This window comes from Erinaceus europaeus, chromosome 9 (genome assembly GCF_950295315.1).
Source record: "Erinaceus europaeus chromosome 9, mEriEur2.1, whole genome shotgun sequence".
Lineage (NCBI taxonomy): Eukaryota > Metazoa > Chordata > Mammalia > Eulipotyphla > Erinaceidae > Erinaceus > Erinaceus europaeus.
Genome location: NC_080170.1, coordinates 94,678,200 through 94,700,119, shown reverse-complemented (window position 1 = coordinate 94,700,119; position 21,920 = coordinate 94,678,200). Strand labels below are relative to the sequence as shown.

The window sequence follows — 21,920 nt, the reverse complement described above, 5'->3', positions numbered from 1 at the left end:
ACTAACTATGCATGCAAACTATTCTACAGCTAGCTATAAGTCACATTAATTTTAAGGCTGTCATTTGATTGCAAAAGCATTTATTTGAATAGGCAATACCTCCGCAGAGGAAACAAAGTCAGTCAGGACTATAGATCTAAACGTATGGATAAGCACATTGAGATGTTTTGATCTCTGTCTATTTTTTCTGTCTGAACTTTATAAACCAGAAACTAAAATTAATCAAGATTCTTGTCAGTCACAAGTGTTGTGCTAGGTCAATATTAAAGGCAAAGATTCTCCTGCCCAAATATTTCTTAAATAGTACAAGCTACTTGAGCAAGACAGAACAGTGAGTATCTTTTCCTCAGAAGGGGGAACATGACAAAGCAATATTTCTAATTATTGATGAATACACAAGAAGAAAATCAATGAAGTTAAGAAAATAAATTAGATTCACCCCAAGGCATAGGTGAAACCTTCTCTCTGATCAAAATGTGATCTGGTAATGGTACAGGAAAAATGTATAAGTTTTAATAATCACATACCATTAAGGGGTTCCTCTACAGCTTTCTGGAAAAATATTTAAATATATATTTACAGAATAGAATTTTATTTCATGTTCTTTCACACTAAAATTTATGTACTCTAATATTTAAAATATGTAGCAAGCAGTGAATCCTGTAGTGTAAAAATAAAATAACAAAAGTCAAGAGTAAAGCATGCATGCTACTCAGTTAACAGTTCAACATTTATTCCCTTAATATTTTTAGTGTACAGAATTTATCACTCACCCACCGATATCAATTAAAACATCTTAGAATTTAGCAGCAAATATACAGTTAAACAAGAGAAGAGAGCAAAGCAAAATCTTTTTTTTTTTTTTTGGTCAGACAAAATGAATTTAGTAATTGTGGAAAGAAAATGTGTCAGGTTTAACAATTGGATTATCTCTAACAGAGGACCTTTAAAAGTGCTAGCTGCTTGTGACCAATATAGCTATGATATCAGTACTGTTTAGAATAAGCACCTGTGTCAAGACAAATCTCTGGCCTCCCTTCCCCCCAACTACTAGGCATGTCTGGTGAGGTAGCCTAGATTTAGAGGGCATATGTAATCTCTAGTTTCTGTCATCAACTCTTCTCCTCTTGAGCATTCCAGACAGAGTTGACATTAATCCTTTACAAGGAGAAGAAAATAATATAATCTTTTTCAGACTTTAGTTCTTAATTGTCACTTTTTTTTTTAACCTAGAGAGGCAGAGAGTGAAAAGATAGTTCCTTTAAAGAGATGGGGGCTGGGCTCAACTGTGGGCCCCACACATGGTAAAGCTGAACACTATCTAAGTGCTAACCTGGGTCTGTTATTGATTAATATTTACAAAGGTAATTTTTTTCCCCACAACTAGTCCCTTCCCTCATCAATACCGATCCGTGTATCTCCTAAGGTGGATTCTTCTCTTGGACTTTTCTCAGACAGCTTTATAAAGGTATCCAAGATATGGCAGTCCACCCACAACCATGGTTATGGTTTCACTATCAATATACTGGTTTAAATAGCACCTGGTTTGGAGCCCATCATTCTACCCTGTACATCTTGTGTCAGGAAATATAAGAAGCTGTCAACAGGCTCACAGGAAGTGACATCTATCAACTCTGGTTGTCACTATGCACACAACCCTGCTTCTGACACAAGGTCCATGTGATGGGGAAGCAAAGGACACCCAGCATCAGTGTTAAACTGCAGTAAGGGAATTTAACTTTGGAATTTGAAGGAACCTTTAGGACATTTGTCTAGTAGAAACAGAATTATGAATTTTGCAAATAACTGAATCAGAATTTGGGGTTGTAGTTTGGGTTGCAGTCCTTGTGGGAGATTTTCCTTTATGAACGTTTCCTTCTTGAAATGTTGAGAAATAAAATGGATCCTAATGCAAAAAAAAAAAAACTAGCACCTGGCTCATGGGTGAAAGAATCACTGACACTGTCCCTACAATATCTGCTTAAGAAGCAACAAAATCTCTACAGACAACTTTAGCATCAGAACCACTAGAAAGAAATAACAAAAATCAGAATAGAGATAAATGAAACATAAACCAGGAAGATAATACAAAAGTTCAATAAAACAAATATATATTTTAATTTACTAAGCTGTGGACAGACTAATTAAAAAAAAAGACAAGTAAAATCAGAAATGAAATAGAAGTTAATAGTATGGTGGTGGGAATGGTGTTTATGTACACTCCTAGCAAAATGTAGATATATAAATCAGTAGTTGATTAATATGAGAGGGGGAAAATCAATTGTATGTCTCAAAGTTTTTCAAAACACAAACTGAATCTTTTTAATATATAGGCTGTGTATTTGATATGTGGGCTCTCTCAAAAGCCTAGACCAAGTAGATTAGAAGCATCTAATAGCACAGCTATATACAAGATACTGGATACTGTACAGCAAACCATAACAAAAGGACTTTTCAAAGTTAACCCAATTACCAAATAATGTGATGATAACATTAACTATCGATTGTCTTTTTGAACCCTAAGACAGCAGAAACCTCACATCTCCACTATAGAGCCCCTACTTCCCCCAGTCCTGGAACCCTTGGATAGGGCCCACTTTCCTGTATGCGTCTCCCAATCCATACCAAATAATTTTGCACCCGCCGATCACAACCTAACCAACGCAACGATTGCCACCTCAACATGCTTCACCTCAGACTGTGTCCAGAGACTTCACGAGTAGAATGACAACCCTTCAGCTTCATTACTCGGGTGAGACCTTTCCTTTTATAGTACACTCTAATTTCATCTCAGGTGGTTCACTTTCTAACAAAGTCCCATAACCTAGATATACACCAGTTTCTGTGAGAGAGAGCTTATGTTCACACATATCCATAAACTACTGCGAAATATATACCTGAAAGCAGAAGTACACTAGAGTTTGCAGTGAGTACCCCCCCAACACTTCCTCTCCACTATTCCAAGCTTTGGGTCCATGATTGCTCAACAATTTGTTTGGCTTCGTATATTACCTCTCTTTTCAATCACCAGGTTCCAGATGCCACCAGGATGCTGGCCAGGCTTCCCTGGACTGAAGACCCCACCAATGTGTCCTGGAGCTCAGCTTCCCCAGAGACACACCTTACTAGGGAAAGAGAGAGGCAGACTGGGAGTATGGACCGACCAGTCAACGCCCATGTTCAGCAGGTAAGCAATTACAGAAGCCAGACCTTCTACCTTCTGCAACCCTCAATGACCCTGGGTCCATGCTCCCAGAGGGATAGAGAATGGGAAAGCTATCAGGGGAGGGGGTGGGTTATGAAGATTGGGTGGTGGGAATTGTGTGGAATTGTACCCCTCTTACCCTATGGTTTTGTTGAGTTAGCTGGGTTTGCTGTAGACAGCATATTGTTGGGTTGTGTTTTCTGATCCATCTTCCTACTCTGTGCCTTTTAATATGTGAGTTCAGGCTATTGACATTTATTGATAACAAATATTGAAGATATTTTAATGCCATTCTTGTAGATTTCTAGGGTATTCTGATATATGGCCTATTTTTGGTGGTCTGACTGTTTATAGGAGACCTTTCAGAACTTCTTTCAGGGCAGGCTAGGTGATAGTTGTTTCTTTCAACTTTTGCTTGTCTGAGAAGGTTTTTATGCCTCCATCTAGTCTGAATGACAGTCTAGCAGGATACAGTAGTCTTGGTTGAAAGCCTTTCTCATTGAGTACTCGAAAGCTATCTTGCCATTCTCTTCGGGCTTGTAGTGTTTGGGTCGAGAAGTCTGCTGCTAATCTTATGATTTTTCTTCCTAGGTGACACTTTGTTTTTCTCTTGCAGCCTTCAGGATCCTTTCTTTATCCTTATTCCTTTCCATTTTCAATATGATTTTTCTTGGTGTCTTTAGGTCTGTGTTTATTCTGTTTGAGACCCTCTGGGTTTCTTGAACCTTTATGTCTTTTATGTTTGTTGGTCATCGTTTCTCCTTTGGCTAATTCTACTTCTAACGACCCCTTCTGTTTCTGTCCATGTTGGTCATCACATCAGGTTACCTTGCATTGCTTGATGCTGTGATCTATTTACATAATCACTGTCTTGCCTGAGACCCACCCTGCCTGCAGGGCATTGGTTTAATCCCCATTGGTTTTATCTCCACTGGTTTAATCCCCATTGGTTCATGCTCTTTTTCCACTCCGCCCCCTTATCCTAGGTTCTTCCTTTTCCACCCTACCACTTCCTTCCTGGAAAGTATAAATGCAGATTCTTTTCTCAATAAACATTGGATTGCGTTCCCACTCAGCCATGAGTTCCTGGTCATCTCTCTCGCACTCGCGAAGCTAGCCCAGCATATGTTTTCTAGACTAGAGAATTTCTCAGCTATTATGTCCTGAGTAATGCTTTCTTCCCCTTCCTCTCTTTCTTCCTCTGGTAAGCCAATAATGTGTATAGTATTTCTTTTGAAGTCATCCCATCGGTCTCTCTTTTTTCAGTATCTCTTAATCTCTTTTTGAGATCTCTTACTTCTTTTTTCGTTTTCTTTAATTCGTCCTAGATCTTGCAAATTCTGTCTTCAGCCTCATTCATTCTATTCTCTCTCCCCTCTATTGTTTTTTGGAGTTTTTCTATTTTGTTTTCCTGTTCTGATAGTGTTTTAGCTTGTTCAGCTAGCTGTGTTCTTAGCTCAGCTATTTCAGCTTTCAGCTTTTTAATAACCTTGAGATAATCAGTGTTTTCTTCCAGGGTCTCATTTGTGTTTTCTTCATTTCTGATGACAATTCTTTCAAACTCTTTACTCACTCCTGTGATTATTTCCTTAGCTAGTGTTTGGATGTTGATCTTATTATTTTTCCTTCACCCTTTGGGGGGCTTTTAGCTGGACTCTTGTCCTGGTTCATTTCTCTAATATTTCTTCTTGTTGGTTTAACCATTCTATATATTATGTTATGAGGTCCTCTCTCTCAGTACTTTTCAAATTACTGATCACTCTTGCCTGGATTAACTTGTGTCTAAGTAAGGTAATAAAGGGTTCACAGTTGTGAAAATTGATAGTTGTTTCAATAGTATTTTAATCCTTGAGTTGGAACTCAGTGGCTTAAAAGCCTCTTTTGTTCATTTTCTTCCCTGCAGACTATGGGATCTTTAGGGCTTTTAAACTTAATAATCCCACTCTCTCAACGTGACAGATCATCCAGACAGAAAATCAATAAAGACATGAGGGAGCTAAATGAGGAGATAGATAAACTACAACTATTGGACATTTTCAGATTTACCCCCAAGAAACGGGAATACACATTTTACTCAAGTTCACATGGGTCACTCTCAAGAATAGACCATATGTTAGGCCACAAAGACAGCACCAGCAAATTCAAGAGCATTGAATTCATCCCAAGCATGTTCTCAGACCACAGTGGAATTAAAGTAACACTTAACAATCAAGAAAAGATTAGTTAAGAGCCCCAAAATGTGGAAGCTCCTAAAGATAGTGGAGTCTATATACAGCAAACCTATAGCCAACATCATACTCAATGGTGAAAAACTGGACGCATTTATCCTCAAAACAGGTACTAGATAGGGATGCCCACTATCACCATTACTATACAACATAGAGATGGAAGTTCTTGCCATAGCAATCAGGCAGGAGCAAGGAATTAAAGGGATACAGACTGGAAGAGAAGAAGTCAAATTCTCCCTACTTGCAAATGACATGATAGTATACATAGAAAAACCTAAGGACTCCAGCAAGAAGCTTTTGGAAATCATCAGGCAATACAGTAAGGTGTCAGGCTACAAAATTAACATTCAAAAGTCAGTGGCATTCCTCTATGCAAACACTAAGGCAGAAGAAGTTGAAATCCAGAAATCAATTCCTTTTACTATAGCAACAAAAACAATCAAATATCTAGGAATAAACCTACCCAAAGAAGTGAAAGACTTGTGTACTGAAAATTATGAGACACTACTCAAGGAAATTGAAAAAGGCACAAAGAAGTGGAAAGATATTCCATGTTCATGGGTTGGAAGAATTGACATCATCAAAATGAATATACTACCCAGAGCCATCTACAAATTTAATGCTATCCCCATCAAGATCCCAACCACATTTTTAGGAGAATAGAACAAATGATACAAATGTTTATCTGGAACCAGAAAAGACCTAGAATTGCCAAAGCAATATTGAGAAGAAAGAACAGAACTGGAGGCATCACACTCCCAGATCTCAAATTTTATTATAGGGCCACTGTCATCAAAACTGCTTGGTACTGGAATATGAATAAATACAATGACGAGTGGAATAGAATACAGAGCCCAGAATTAAGCCCCCTAATCTTTGACAAAGGTGCCCAGACTATTAAATGGGGAAAGCAGAGTCTCTTCTACAAATGGTGTTGGAAAAAATGGGTTGAAACATGCAGTAGAATGAAACTCAACTACTAAATTTCACCAAATACAAAAGTAAATTCCAAGTGGATCAAGGACTTGGATGTTAGGCCAGAAACTATCAGATTCTTAGAGGTAAATACTGGCAAAACACTTTTCTGCATAAATTTTAAAGATATCTTCAAAGAAATGAATCCAGTTACAAAGAAGACAAGCATAAAGGCAAGCATAAAGCTATGGGACTACATCAAATTAAAAAGCTTCTGCACAGCTAAAGAAACCACTACCCAAACCAAGAGACCCCGCATAGAATGGGAGAAGATCTTTACATGTCATACATCACACAAAAGGCTAAGAACCAGAATATATAAAGAGCTTGCCAAACTTAACAACAACAAACAAATAACCTCATACAAAAATGGGGGGGAGGACATGGACAGGATATTCACCACAGAAGACATCCAAAAGGCCAAGAAACACATGAAAAAAAAATCTCCAAGTCTTTGATTGTCAGAGAAATGCAAATAAAGACAATAATGAGATACCACTTCACTCCTGTGAGAATGTCATACATCAGAAAAGGTAACAGCAACAAATGTTGGAGAGGTTGTGGGGTCAAAGGAACCCTTCTGCACTGCTGGTGGGAATGCCAATTGGTCCAACCTTTGTGGAGAACAGTTTGGAGAACTCTCAGAAGGCTAGAAATGGAGCTACCCTATAATCCTGCAATTCCTCTCCTGGGGATATAGCCTAAGGAACCCAACACACCCATCCAAAAAGATCTGTGTACACATATGTTCTTTGTAATAGCCCCAACCTGGAAGCAACCCAGGTGTCCAACAACAGATGAGTGGCTGAGCAAGTGGTGGTATATATACACAATGGAATACTATTCAGCTATAAAAAATGGTGACTTCACCATTTCAGCCGATCTTGGATGGACCTTAAAAAATTCATGTTAAGTGAAATAAGTCAGAAACAGAAGGATGAATATGGGATGATTTCACTCTCAGGCAGAACTTGAAAAAACAAGATCACAAGTAGAACTTGAACTGGGATTGGCATTTTGCACCAAAGTAATAAAAGTCTGTGGGGTGGGTAGGGGTGAAAATACATTTCCAAGAAGAATGACAGAGGACTTAGTGTGGGTTGTATTGTTATATGGAAAACTGAGAAAGGTGATACATGTACAAACTATTGTACTTACTGTCGAATGTAAAACTTTAATTCCACAATAAAGAAATTAAAAAAAAACAAGGATTCAACTCCAATATAAAAAAAATAAACAAATACAATCAAATGGGATTGCTTCAAGCTGCAAATTTTCTGTAGAGCAAAAGAAACAAAACTATAACCAAAACAAAAATATCCCTCACCAAACTGGAGAAAATCCTCACACAAGATGCAAATGGACAGTATATATGATATATATCTCATGAGGTTGGGTGGTGGCATAAAAAAATCTAACACAAACACATATAATGACAGTCATGAAATCTTGTATTTTTGGTAAACTAATATTAAATCAATAAAACAAACAAAAAGTAAAAACTGAGTAAAAAGTTAAATGTAATATCTGAAAGTGTATTACATAAAGAAGAAAAGAAAGTTATGTTCTTTGACATCAACTTTAGTGATGTGTTTTTTGGATTTGCTTCAATAGCAAGGGAGGCTTAAAAGTAAAGAACAATGGATCTATACAGAATTAAAATATCCTTCACAGTTTACAAAGATAGACATTGCTGAAATAAAGAGGTTTACAGAATGGGAGAAGATATTTGCAAATCACATATCAGATATCAAAAAAATGCATATAAAAATTTCAATACAACCTAACAAGAGCAATAAAGCACAAAGAATGATTTAACAAAGGGCAGAGGATCTACAAGGCATTTTACCAAAGAAAAAATGCAGGTAGTCAAAAGTTATGAAAAAGATATTTGTTACTGTGTATTAAGAAAATGGTAATCAAAAATCACAATGTACATCAAAATCTCATTTCATACCTATTAGAAAGGCTAGAGATGTGTCTTATACATACATATGTATATACATATATATGAATATATACATACAATAGAATGATAAATTACAAAAAATATATGAAATCTTGCTATTTACAACAACATAGATATGTCTTGAGGTGATTAAGTCAGAAAGAGAAAGACAAATACCATAGGATTTTACTCATCTGCAGAACAGAAAACAACAGAGAAAATGCACAAATAACAAAATAAAAAATAAATCCTTAAGAAGCTGAGAAAAGAAAGATGATTAAAGCAGAAAAGGTTGTGTGTGGAGGGTATATACAAAAGTTGATTAGCTGTTGGTATATGGTAACTAGACATTAGGTGATGGGAATGGTGTGGCATATGCATTTGTCAAGTTGTGAAGTTGTATACCTGAAATTCATCATTGATGTAAAACAATATTACCTCAAAAAAAAAAAAAAAAGGAAGAAAGAGAAAAAGGACTGAAAGCTTTGATGATGGAGAGAGGTGGCTCAGTAAGTAAAGTAGCATATTTCTTGTATATATGAGGCTCTGGGTTCAAGGCCTGGATTTCCTCTCTGATACTACACATCAGGAATAATGCTCTGGGTTTCTTTCATAAGACAGATAAATATTTTAGAATATATTTTAAATTTTTAAGATTGGGGAGTGGGGAACATATAGGAAACTATTTGTCTTGTAGCTCCTCAAAACAAAACCTCTATGTAAGTTCTCTTGGTCATGAACACTATAAATATGGAGTGGTATGTCTTTCCCTTTGGTCTTTTTACAGCCTTGTATGGGGTAGGTTCAGATTATACCTGGATTATGGGTCAGTATTATAGTTAAGGGGACACTACTGAAAACTACAGTAGTTTAGAGGAAGAAAAATTCTTACAAAATGGGGGAAAGAATAATTCAGAATATTGTAAGCAATGTCAGTATTTTATAGTTAATTTTAATAAAATCAAATTAGCAAAAATTTCTCTAATTCGAATTAAGTGGGCCAACAGGTGAGACAATTTATCAGAACCAGCTTCTTCAGCAGAGATAATGACCATTATTCTGACACATAAACTTTCCAGTTCTGGTTGTTAGAAAATAGCACAGCTAAAGAGTTGTTCATGCCATTCCATCACTACTAAATGAATGGACATAGATTTTAAAATAAAATAGGAGCTAATCATGCAAAGGTCATGAAACGCCTTCAATGTGTCTTAATTTGATGTTATAGCAAAAGCGCTTAATATCTCAATTACCATTCCTCAGCTAGACCATCTAGTGATCATTCTCAATTCATTAACAAATTTTAACTTACCCTAGGAGGTTGTATAGTCTTCTGGTTGGAAGCTGACATAATAAGTGAAAAACAATGAGTTTAGTAAAGTGAGAATTTAAGGCAATATAATATTTGGTTTCAAGATAAATTATTAGCACTAAAACTAAAGGTACAAGAAACTTCACTGCAAGAGCTCCAGATTAGACAGTTTAAAAAAAAAAAAGCAATACTTGATTATGTGCACAGATGGTATAAATAACAAACCTCGACTCCAAATAATAAACATACATATTCCCTCATTGGTACATGGCATATCTCTCTTCCCAGATTGTCACCTGTTAGACTTTTTAAGGGAAAATCATTATCATCTACTCACCCCAGAATAAATTCAGCCTCCCTCCTTACTAAACCCAAGAAGATTCAGCGGGGAAGCCAGACCCTCCACCTTCTGCAACCTACAAGGACCCTGGGTCCATACTTGCAGAGGGATAGAGAATGGGAAAACTATCAGGGGAGGGGATGGGATATGGAGACCCAGGTGGTGGGAATTGTGTGGAGTTGTACCCCTCCTATCATACGGTTTTGTTAATGTCTCCTTTCTTAAATAAAAAAATAAAATAAAATAAAAATAATTCTGTACCATAAAAATATAAGAATGTGGACAGACTGTGGCAATGGCCAAACTCCAGCTCTACTTCACAGCCCACCTATGCTCTTTCTCTTGTTTCCTAAAGCCAACTTTTCTCAACTTTTCTTCTTTCATCTTTTCTGTTTCCAAAACTCCAAAATTCCAAAACAAACTAAAGAAAACAGAAGTTCCTTTGACTTTAAAGAACTATTCTAGTTGCAGCTACAATCAAGCCCTTTTCTGTGTATGTTTGCTTCTTAATAATTGATAAATGAGAATGAAGCACTCCCAAGCACGAAGAAATTGATAAAAGGATGAAAGAATTGCTCTAGTTGTGAAGGGAAGAAAGAGAACTTCCACACAAAAAAACAAGCGAGGAGGTCCTAGAGTAGCTAAAGCCAGAACTTAACATAGGATCAAGTCCCAAAGAAACAAAATATTAACCAGAAATCTCCTATGAATCACTTTGTAGGAGGGTAATGATATTAGGGCAGTCAGTTCCACTGCCCTCTAGATTGAATAACAGTACTGAATTTGTACATGGCATAACTTATGAAGCTGATTAAGGCAAGCCCTCAGAATTTCAGTATTTATTTTATTTATTTACTACCACGCCTTCATGCTCATGCTCACTCATCAAGTCTGTAAAGCTGATGGGAGTCAGGTGTGAGACAGGAAAAATGGCAACTAACTGCTGTGAAAAGTACCTGTCTCACACTGGAATCTGAAGAGATGAAACAAAGGGAAGACTTGACAGCTGATGAAGGTAAAAAGGGAATAGAAAGCAAGCTAGAAGCTCGAAAATGAAAGTTATAGTACAGAAAAGTTATTCCCAAAACTTGAATTTATAAGAAAACTGACTACTGAAAAAAACAAACAGGATAACAAATAATGATAAAAAAATGAACTAGTTGGCTAGTATGTAAAGAACCAGGTAACAAGGACAATGAAATCAATTGGTCCTTGTTACTAAAAGTGTAATATGACAACTTAATACATAAAAGATGAATGGGGTCTCTCCAATCTCTAAACCACTTCCTATTCCACTTTTGGGAGCTCCAGATACATTGCTCTTTAAGATTTCTGTATCTGCTAGTGCCATGAGCAGTTTGAATTTTGGAACAGAAGGAACCTCCACCCCCACCCCCATGAGTGGTTTGATTTTGATTTTTCCAACAGAAGGAAGCCTCCCTCTCCTCCTCCTCCTCCTCCTCCTCCTCCGCCTCCTCCTCTTTCTCCTCCTCCTCCTCTTTCCTCCTTCTCCTCTCTCTCTCTCTCTCTCTTCTCTCCTCTCCTCTCCTCTCCTCTCCTCTCCTCTCCTCTCCTCTCCTCTCCTCTCCTCTCCTCTCCTCTCCTCTCCTCTCCTCTCCTCTCCTCTCCTCTCCTCTCCTCTCCTCTCCTCTCCTCTCTCCGTTCTCCCCTCTCCCCTCTCCCTTCTCTCCTCTCTCCTCTCTCTCATCACTGTTGGAGCTTCAGCTTTTTATGGTAGAAAGACATTGAACCACAGAACCAAAGCTTCCTCCATTGCAGTGTTTTTTTTTTTTTCCTTTTTAAAGCAATTTTTATTAGTCATTTAATATTGATTTAGAAAACCATAAGACCATAAGGGTCTAAGTCCACATTGTTCCCACCACCAGGGTTCTGTGTCCCCCATTCCATACACTGGAAACTTCAATAGTTCTCCCAAGGTCACAGATATGGGCTGATTATTAGTTTTATAATTATATATCTATATTTTTAAGGGGGAAAGAGACAGAGATACAAAGAGATACACAGAGAGAAAATCACAGCAACAATCCACTCCTTAAATAGAGATCCTTAAAACTCATTTAGCAGTTTTCTAAACAATCGAAGTCAGATTAAAGTATTTTATTAGGAACCATTATCATAGTTATTTGCATGTACAACTTACTTCAACTAAACTATACCTTATATTTATTTTCTACTAAGGAAAATAAAACTGAAAACCTACCTAAATTTCTGATTGCTAATGTGAAAGGCCAGGAGGTAAGAATTTAGAGTTACATTTTTGAATTTAGAAAACAATTTCCAAGAATTAGTTTTAAAAAGTAACTCCTTTTCTACCCTAATGATGTATGAAGAATAGTTTCTGAGGTTCAAGAAATGACACATTTGAGAAGTCCATTCTAAGTGTGTGTGTGTAAAAAAAATGATTCAAATGATTACCAGTCAACTATACTTACTTAATATTATAGCACTAAATAGTGTATAAATTAATTTTGTTTGAGTTATTTCCCAATAGGCATATGACCTATATGACAAAGGAATGACTGTAATTTATCTACTGCTACCATGGACCTAACGCATTAACAGCAATTATGAGATTATCTGTAATGCTGCTTTATAATTTATACTCTCCCCCAAACACATAGTTATATGCTATAAATGTATTTCAAGGTTTTTAATGTCCAGGAATTTTTTTTTTGATACTAGAGTCACCTTTCTTCAATAATAGGCAAGAAGATAGTTATTGCACAAGTAAATATATGTATATGTAAAGTAGCAGACAGTGCTATATACATATACACTAGATGCTTCAGTAAATAGTTTCTGACTGCTCCTGAATTGATTTATATCAAAACATGATTCTATGTCATTATAATGAATTAACTGGTAGTGATTTTGAAAAAGAGAATAAAGTATTGACCTTTATAAATAATTGTGATAAGTGTCCTGTATAAATAACAAGTTCAACTTTATTGAGTTTAGCTAGTTGCTTTTGATCTTTGGTCTATCTTTTATAATGTAATTAGCTATTTTATAAAATTTAAATGTTTCCAGTAAAAGTAAGTAGTGTACAAGGACTAATACAATAAATTTTAATATAAAAATAGCTTATTTTTTATAAATATATAATATTGATTGTTTATTATATATAATATTTTATATAATATATAACTAATAATTCCACAGGACATAAAAAGTTAAAACCCCAGTGTTTAAAGTAACAATCAAGGTTACAAATTTAAACTTAAAGGTAATGAAAAGCATGATAACATTTCCATAGGGATACTAACTTACTCTTAGATAGCTTGCATAATTTTTAAAATGTGAGGATTTTGTTGTATTCAGGTGAAATCACATTCACTATAGTTTTACTAAACAAAACATCTGCAATAAGTAACAATTATTTTGGAAATACTTACAATTTCACTTCCTGTATAAATGCTCAAATTTGTAACCTTAATGCCACATATATTTAGATTTACATATTTAGGTTATAGAAGAAAATCAATCACTGTCCTATCATATCTAAAGAGCAGCTTTTGTGTACCTTTTCTCTTCTTGCCCTTCAACTGACCGAAGGTGTGCCTCTGAACTCTGACAAGTTGATTTGAAAAGTTAATTTAGAATATTTTTAAAGTATCAAAAAATTGGACTAAGTTATTAACATATATGGTATACTTGTGTATGTATGTAAAACTATGTTAAATGAGAATAATTTGGAGAGCTTTTTCATATTTCACTCTCATTTTGATTTTAATGTGAGAACAGTACATTTATAAGACACTGGTTTATTGGTGTCTTAGAGATGTAAGCAATGAAGAAGGAGTTATAAGGTCCAGGGATGGCAGCTGAACATTGCCTATTTCTACCTGACTTAGCATCTCCAGGCCTGATGGTAGCCATTATGACATCATTGTTAGATGTGGAAAACATGGGGAGTGTTGATACATAAGAGGGCAATCAGATAGTGAGGATGGAAAAAACAAAAGAACAAGGAGCTGATCATCAACCAAAGATACCTAGGTGGTGCATTATATGGCTACAGAAGGTCATATACTGTTCTCAAGCTTTCACACAGAAGAAGCAACATAGTCAATAGTATTCTCTTCAAGAACCAGACAAACGGTAATTAGAGGACATAGTAAAAATGGAATATCAACATTCTAGTGTGATGCCCATGATAGCTACCACATGAATGTATCATTTTGCTTTAGAAATATTAACTTGCATTACATAAACTAATGAGGAGTGAACTAAGAATTTCACTAAGGAAACAGCTCTGACTTAGGAACATGTGAACTAAAAATCGATTGCTTAGGTTGAGTACTTAAATTATTTACCTAATTTTCATTGATTAAAGGGGACAAAACATATAAATGAAATCAATGATCAGTTAGCAAAAACTGAAGTTAAGAATAAAGGTAAAATTTCTTGAAACTATGGGCAAGTCATAAAGGTGATCATTTGACTATAATAATTCAAGTTTTGTATTAGTTTTAAGAAACACAGTCAAGTTCACCTCAATAAAAAAAGAAATATTGAATATTTTGCTTTAGCAATTTGAGACATGTTAAGAGTTTGATTTACCTCATAAAATATTTTTTTCTGAAGAGAAATTAATGTAAACAATTTTGTAGGAAAGACCTTTACTTTAAGTAAGACAACACATTATTGGTCTGTCAAAAAAGTCATGACACATTTTTGCATGGAAAAATGTGATGACTTTTCCAACAACCCAGCAGTTTTAGGCACTACTAAAAGTATCTATGTCTATATGTCAATATGTAAAAGTAAGAATTTATACAGAATATTAAAAAATTGGTGGGTTAAACACAAAGTTCAGAAACAGTAAGTTAATTCCTGATTTACTAAAAAGTGGTTTTAAAAAGTGGTAAAATTTAAAACTCATAAATAGTTATCTATTACATTAGTTTTAACTAAAATACTTTAAAACCACTTTGTTAAAGTAATTGGCAATATTTCCTTTTATTTAGCATGAAAGGTAAACTCAATAATACCATTTCCTTTATAATTTAAATTTCCATTAATTCACTTGATGTGAACTTTCTTTCATTATCTTCAGCTTATTACAAATGTTTTATTTAAAAATATACAGGAGGACTCTTTGAATTTTTTCTATCTTGGCGTTACAGACACACTTTCTTGCTCCTTATTTGATCTAAGAATCAATCAGAAGAATTTCCAAATTATATATCTGAAATTTTTAACACAGGCTAATGAAGTAAGAATGATTGACTTACCAACAAATTTCATATAAACTAATCCAAGTAATTCTGCTAGAGCTATTATACCCAAACCTGAAATCAGAAGAGGGCCATTTTTTGAGATGCACTCTGCAAAAATGAAAGAAATTTTGTATTAGAAAAGCCAATGGAAATAAATCACTATAAACAGTATTAAAAATAATGCTATTTTAAGGAGAGTGACTCCAATTTAACATATAAAGACTAATGCAAAATACTGTATGGAGCTCTATTCTCTTAAAGAAATTTGGTGGAACTTTGAAGGGTATGGCGTTAAATTTGTATATGGCTCTGGGGAGAATAGTTATTTTGATGATATTTATTCTTCCAATCCATGAGCATGGGATGTCCTTCCATTTCTTGGTATCATTTTCTATTTCCTTGAATAGTGATTCATAGTTTTCAGTATACAAGTCTTTCACTTCTTTGGTCAGCTTTATTCGTAGGTATTTTATTGATTTTGCTGCAACAGTGAATGGGAGTGATTTCTGGATGTCTTCTTCTTCTTCAAAGTTAGTGTTTGCATAAAGAAATGCTACTGACTTTTGTACACTGATTTTGTAGCCTGATACTTTGCTATATTGGCTAATAATTTCCAGTAGTTTTCTGCTGGATTCTTTAGGTTTTTCTATGTATACTATCATATCATCTGCAAAAAGTGAGTGCTTGACTTCTTCTCTTCCAATCTGTATTCCTTTGATTTCTTTCTCTTGCCTGATTGCTATGGCAAGAACTTCCAATACCATGTTGAAGAGTAATGGTGATAATGGACAGTCCTGTCTAGTCCCTGATCTGAGGGGGAATATTTTCAACTTCTGTCCATTGAGTATGATGTTGGCTGCAGGTTTGCTATATATGGACTCCACTATCTTGAAGAATTTCCCACCTATTCCCATTTTTTGTAGTGTTGCTAACCTTATAAAAGCAAGGACTGCAAAAGCTGAATAAGGGAAAGAGGCTGACATACTTTAATGATGAGTCTTTAATCACTATCAGGCCACCCCATCAGCTGGGGCCCTAGTCGGGGAGTCCTGAGATTCCCAAACAGACATGATGGGCCTAGACCTCGAATAAATCCCTCTCTCCTCTGATACTGGGCATTTCTATCAGGAACAACACAAAAGACCCCTTTGTTGGCCCCCATAGGACACTGCCCTCAACTTAGATTAATAATGGTAAGGAATATTCCATCCTCTGAAGGGATGATGGACAACATACTCTATGCTACACCTGAGGAAGATGGGTCGATATTGGGGCAGCTTAGAATGTTACTACTCATGACCACAAAATGTGAGCTCAGATCCACAGGGATGGAGAGGTCATATAGGCTCCTAAGCTGAATATGGGACCCTGATCATATCAAATCGATGGGGTTTACAGTCAACAATATTTATACACCTTTCCCATATTAGGGAGCTCTTCTCTTCTCTGATCCAGCTTTCTGGTCCTTTTCCAGCCATGACATCATCTACCCAGACAATAACTTAGACCCACCTGCATATCAGATTTCAGGCTCAAGGGAAAAAAAAAAAAACTAGTATAGCCATAAGCCCTTTGGAATATAACTAAAATATGCCTACTAGTGATCTACAAAATGGAGTAACCCCAACTCTTCATCTGCACTATTCCAGCCTTTAGGTCCATGATTGGTCAACAATTTGTTTGGCTTTATATGTTAATTCTCTTTTCAGCCACCAGGTTCCAGATGCTAGCATGATGCCAACCAGACTTCCCTGGACAGACAATCCCACCAATGTGTCCTGGAGCTCCACTTCCCCAGAGCCCTTCCCCACTAAGGAAAGAAAGAGACAGGCTGGTAGTATGGATGGACCTGTCAATGCCCATGTTCGGTGGGGAAGCAGTTGCAGAAGCCAGACCTTCAACCTTCTGCATCCCACAATGACATTGATGCCCATACTCCCAGAGGGTTAAAGAATAGTAAAGCTATCAGGGGAGGGGATGGGCTACAGAATTCTGGTGGTGGGAATTGTGTGGAGCTGTACCCTTCTTATCCTATGGTTTAGTCAATGTTTCCTTTTTATGAATAAAAAATTAAAAATAAAAAAATAGAAAAAAAATACTGTGTGGAGCTAAGGTTGTGTGTAAGCCTTGGCTGCTAGAACAATCAGTCCAGAATACATATATAGTCAACAGCTCATGGAAAATTGGAAAGCACTGTTCTCAGTGGAAAACAAGAGAATTAAAAAATTACTTTTAACATAGAACCCAGCAATAGCAATCCTTATATTTGCTGAAATTGAGTTGAAAAATTAAGTCTATGCAAAAGCATGCCTGTGGATGTTTATAGTAATTTTATTCATAATTACCTAAACTGAAAGCCACCAAGATATTCCTCAACAAATGAATGGATGAGCAAACTGTGGCACATTATACAATGGATTATTATTGAGCACTAAAAATGATCTAGCAAGTGTGAAGAGATGTAAAGTGACCTCAAATGAATGTTACTAAGTAATAAAAAAAAAAAAAGAAAAAGGCAATCTGAAAAGACTGTGGTTCCAACTATAACTTATTATGGAAAAACCAAAAACTATGAAGACAGTAACAAGATTGGTAAGTGTCAGGAGTTTAGTAGGAAGGTAGTTGACTACCAAGAACAACAAGCTTTTTAGGGTGGTAGAATCATTCTGCATGACACTGTGTTTGATTATGGTGCATGCTGTTAGGGACCACCCACCACTGATCACTGCTCTTGAAACCATCAAATTAAACCTTTTGCCTAGGTCTGATACAGTGTAACACTTTAAGAGAAATGCAAAATTGACAGCCACTACTAAGACAGGAAGGAGGAAAGAAATTAGAAAAGAGGAAAAAAGACTCGTCATAGTGATTCTTGTATTAGGAACCATTCTACAGAGCATTTCACCTTCTAAGAGAGTATGATTTGGAACAGAAGTTTGGACCAAATAAAATACAATGGGCTACCTCTACCCTAGACCTTCTGATCTGAAGCTACGGGCCCAAGGAACAGAGCAGTTATTTCCCTACTTTCTTACCCTGCTGCTCAGCTTTTTTTTTCTTTCTCTTTTTATAAAACTATTTTATTATATCAGCATGACAATCTTCTTGGCTAGTCCTTTCTACTCTGATAGACAGGCAAGAGCCTGCTATCAGCTACAGGGATCAGCCCCACCTTTGGTATCATTGTTATTATACATTTGTCAAAGTCATAGAAGGGGCAAACCTAAAATATACAACAATAGTAAGTTGCTTCAGCATTTTGTCTACCACTTGGGTAGGAAACTGATAGTGGAAGAGGCTGCGAGTTTGTGGAGTATACAGGAACTCTGTACTTGCTACTCAATTTTGCTATGAGCCTAACACTACTCTAAAATTCATTCTGCATATATATATTTCTAGATTCATTTATTTGTGAGAAAAGGAGGAGAGAAAAGAACGAGAGCAATATTCTGCACATATGATGTTGGGGATCAAATTCAGGATCTCATGATAGAAAAGAAAGCCCAATACTTTATCAACTGGATTACCTCCCTGATAACACAGTGTATATATATTTAAAAGGAGAGAAAAAAGTTCTGTTCAGTAAAAATCCCTAGTGAAAGTAATTAGGACTAAAAGCAGGTATGACCTTTACCTGAAACACAGAGGCTTAGTCCAACCAAAGAGAGCACATAGCCCAGCACCTGAAGGATCAATATGGCAATAGTGAAGGAGGACATTCCAATAGCTGGAGGAAGGAAAGGCATATTGAGAATGGTTAAGAAATAATCATTCTTTCTTGTACTTTTTATAGTCAAGAACAACATCCTCTGATCAAATACTGACTCTGGAGTTCTTTATCAGGTTAGATTGCAGACATTTTTCCAGTGGTCCAAATCTTGCCTTTCTATATATGCTAGTTCCAGATTCATACAAACAAACCTTTTATTTTCACAGTGAGCTAGCTTAATTGTACTTGTAGTTTTTACCCTTATCTTAGAACAATGCTGCCTTTACTTTACAATTATGAATGACTATTGTAGCAATACCTTTATTGCTACATTCAAACAAAACTTCTGGCGGAGAGAGCCAATATGCAAATAATTCATTGTAAACATAACAACCTCTACCTAATGTGTCTAGATCTATGATTTTATGATTAATTAATACCTTACCAATGTATAGCTAACCAAAGATAGGTTCTTAAGACTATGAGTTAAATGTACAAATAGAAAAAAGATTCTTAGAGAGTCGGGCAGTAGTGCATCGGGTTAAGTGCACATGGTGCAAAACTCAGGGACCAGCATAAGGATCCCAGTTCGAGCCCTCAGGCTCCCCCACCTGTAGGGAGTCGCTTCAGAGGTGGTGAAGCAGGTCTGCAGGTCTCTAATTTTCTCTCCCCGTCTTCCCCTCCTCTCTCCATTTCTCTCTGTCCTATCTAACAATGACATCAATAACAACAATAATAACTACAACGACAATAAAAAAACAAGGGCAACAAAAGGGAAAATAAATATACAAAAAAAAGAAGGGGGCTGGGCAGTAGCGCAGTGGAATAAGCGCATATGGCGCAAAGCGCAAGGATGGTGTAGGGATCCTGGTTTGAGCCCCCAGCTCCCCACCTGTAGAGGGGTCGCTTCACAAGCAGTGAATAGGGTCTACGGGTGTCTCTCTTTCTCTCCCCCAATCTGTCTTCCCCTCCTCTCTCCATTTCTCTCTGTCCTATCCAACAACAACTAAGACAACAAAGTGGGAAAGATGGCCTCCAGGAGCAGTGGATTCCTAGTGCTGGCACCAAGCCCCAGAGATAACCCTAGAGGCAAAAAAAAAAAAAGGCTCTTTAATAATTAAAAAATATGTCACAGATTTATTCCCAAAATGCAGTGAAAATAGTATCAACTGGAGGATGGATATCTGTATCATCTTTCAAAGCTATGATGTTATGATTTATCAACAACTGAAAATTACATGAGTATATTATATGTGATTTATAGCCCTACTTTTGAAGTTAGTTTCAATTTTAACAGAAAATCTAAGCAAAGGAAAAGGCATGGCTAGTATATACTGTAATTTAAGACAATCTAAAATGAGAACTGAATTATTAAGAAACTTCATATAGAAAAAATTAAAAATCAACTAAGTGCCATAAAATATACATATGTGTGTGTGTGTGTGTGTGTGTGTGTATATATATATATATATATATATATATATATATATATATATATATATATATATGATATCTTTCCAGCAAAAGCCCTGAACATCTAAGCTAGCCTTAAAATTAATCCAAATGGCAAAATGTTACTATAAAAACTTAGAAAGTATTTCAACAAATTGACCTTTTATTGTTGTAAAAATACAAGAATAACAACCAAAATATTATTTTTAAAATGAAGAGTAAGATCATGCTTTAAGCAAAATTACTCACCTATCGTAAATACGCAGTACTGAAGTAATATTAGTATCACTGTAGGAATTACAATTAAACCAAGTCCAGAAGCATTCTTTGTTGAGTATTCACCTGTTAACAAATTTTATATTTTAAATATTTTTCTACATGGTTCCTACTCTACCAGAAGTTAAATATTTATGTGAAGGTCCTGAATATATATACAGGGTAGCTTATTTTATCACACTTCAAAGATACTGTACTTCTAACAAACTGAAAGTTTGTGGCAACATCGTGTCTAGCAACTTCATTAGTGTCATTTACTCCACCAGCATGTGAGGATGGATAGCAGTTTTAGCAATGAAACATGTTTTAATATGTACATAGTTTTTTTTTAGAAATAGTTACTGCACATTTAGTAGTATAGTGTAACTATAATACTATACTATACTATAACTATAGTATAAACATTAACTTTCATATACACTAGGAAATCAAAAAAATATGTTACTTTCTCATGTTACCTACTATTTACTGCAGTGCTGTGTAACTGAACCCACATTTCTGAGACGCGCTCCAAGGAGTTTTCCCTAATATTGCACACAAAATAAGTGACCATAGTTTGATAAGTTAAAAAGAAAATTTAAGCTATGTCAATGACAACATGTGCTGGGAAATTGTGCAGATGCAGTCACATCTGCCATGTTGTCCCCTCAGGCTACTGCTAGTTCCCTCGAGAGTTGGGACATTCTCGGAGTGCCTGTTCAGCCATGTTGTGCCCTCAGGGCATTGTCTATATTCCCCCGATATTTGGAGTGCTTTGGTTACTCCTCCCCCCTCCCATTCTCAAGAGAGTTATTATCCTATCCTGGAGTGCTATGGTTACTCCTCCCCCTTCCCATTCTCACGAAAGTTACTCCTATAAAAGCTCTTCTTCTTCTGCACCTGGCTCTCTTGCCGCGCTTCACTCCGGTGTTCAGACGCAGGAAAGGTTACTGCGTGAGGCGGCCATCTTCCCTACCACCACGTGGCCCAACTTGCCTCTCTAGCACCCAACTCTGAGGTACCAGCGCAAATAAAGATTTGTGTTTCCTCTTTGCTCCAGACCCCCTCTCTCTCTTCTCTGCGGCCTGCACACAACAACAAACATGCTGAAACCTTGAATGGGTAGGCTGCTCTTCTCAACTACCTTATACAACTCTAGATGAGAAATACTGCAAGTTATCTCTGTTCCTTTCATTTTTGCATACAAAGTCAAAGAGTCTCAAGTTATCTTCTGAATCTCCTTTGAATCACAG

The 21,920-nt window shown here is 36.2% G+C and overlaps 1 protein-coding gene across 7 annotated transcripts in view; it reads right to left on the bottom strand.

Annotated features, from left to right (window-relative positions):
- Positions 1 to 21,920, bottom strand: part of CD47 (CD47 molecule) — an 83,971-nt gene that overhangs the window by 6,006 nt on the left and 56,045 nt on the right. For 2 of the 7 annotated variants that reach the window (XR_009551662.1, XR_009551664.1), the window contains exons 5-10: positions 20,662 to 20,754; positions 18,886 to 18,978; positions 15,267 to 15,359; positions 13,553 to 13,599; positions 9,669 to 9,700; positions 528 to 552 (exon numbers count right to left, since the gene is read on the bottom strand). Coding sequence is in view for 4 of the 7 variants with exons in the window: in XM_060198416.1 (XP_060054399.1) it covers positions 528 to 552; positions 9,669 to 9,700; positions 15,267 to 15,359; positions 18,886 to 18,978; positions 20,662 to 20,754 (336 nt within the window). In the remaining 3 variants the exon portion in view is untranslated. The remainder of the gene's footprint in view (positions 1 to 527; positions 553 to 9,668; positions 9,701 to 13,552; positions 13,600 to 15,266; positions 15,360 to 18,885; positions 18,979 to 20,661; positions 20,755 to 21,920) is intronic. The other 5 variants (XM_060198416.1, XM_016187707.2, XR_009551663.1 and 2 more) reach the window with 4 other exon arrangements.